Below are 593 nucleotides of genomic sequence, written 5' to 3' on the forward strand. Positions count from 1 at the left end.
CTACTACTACTGCTACTGCTACTGCTACTGCTACTGCTGCTACTGCTACTGCTACTGCTACTGCTACTACTGCTACTACTGCTACTGCTACTACTACTACTACTGCTACTGCTACTACTACTGCTACTGCTACTGCTACTGCTGCTACTGCTGCTGCTACTGCTGCTACTGCTACTACTGCTACTGCTACTACTACTACTACTGCTACTGCTACTACTACTGCTACTGCTACTGCTACTGCTACTGCTATTGCTGCTACTGCTATTGCTGCTACTGCTACTTCTAACTGTGAATGCGTGCCTTCGTACCTCGCCTTGTTGTAACACGTGTGTCTGTGGCTCCGGCGTTGTAGGGTTCGAGTACTACGAGGCGAGCGCTAAGGAGAACATCAACGTGCGGCAGGTGTTCGAGCGGCTGGTGGACATCATCTGCGTGAAGATGTCGGAGCGCGTGGACGTGGAGGCGCCGGCCGCCCCGGGCGCCAAGACCACGCGGCTCACCGACAAACCCGCCCAGCTGCCCCAGAAGTGCTGCTGAGAGGAGCGTCTGCAGCCCCCAGACTAACCCAGACTAACCCAGACTAACCTTAACTA

General features: G+C 54.5%; 1 protein-coding gene across 1 annotated transcript in view; it reads left to right on the plus strand.

The window, feature by feature from the left end:
• rab3b (RAB3B, member RAS oncogene family) overlaps window positions 1-593 on the plus strand; it is a 17,852-nt gene extending 17,259 nt beyond the window's left edge. Inside the window, exon 5 of the mRNA XM_079558217.1 lies at window positions 353-593. Coding sequence (XP_079414343.1) covers window positions 353-537 — 185 coding nt within the window. The 3' untranslated portion in view covers window positions 538-593. The remainder of the gene's footprint in view (window positions 1-352) is intronic.

The sequence above is a fragment of the Gobius niger genome, assembly GCF_951799975.1.
Source record: "Gobius niger genome assembly, chromosome: 6".
Taxonomy (NCBI): Eukaryota; Metazoa; Chordata; class Actinopteri; order Gobiiformes; family Gobiidae; genus Gobius; species Gobius niger.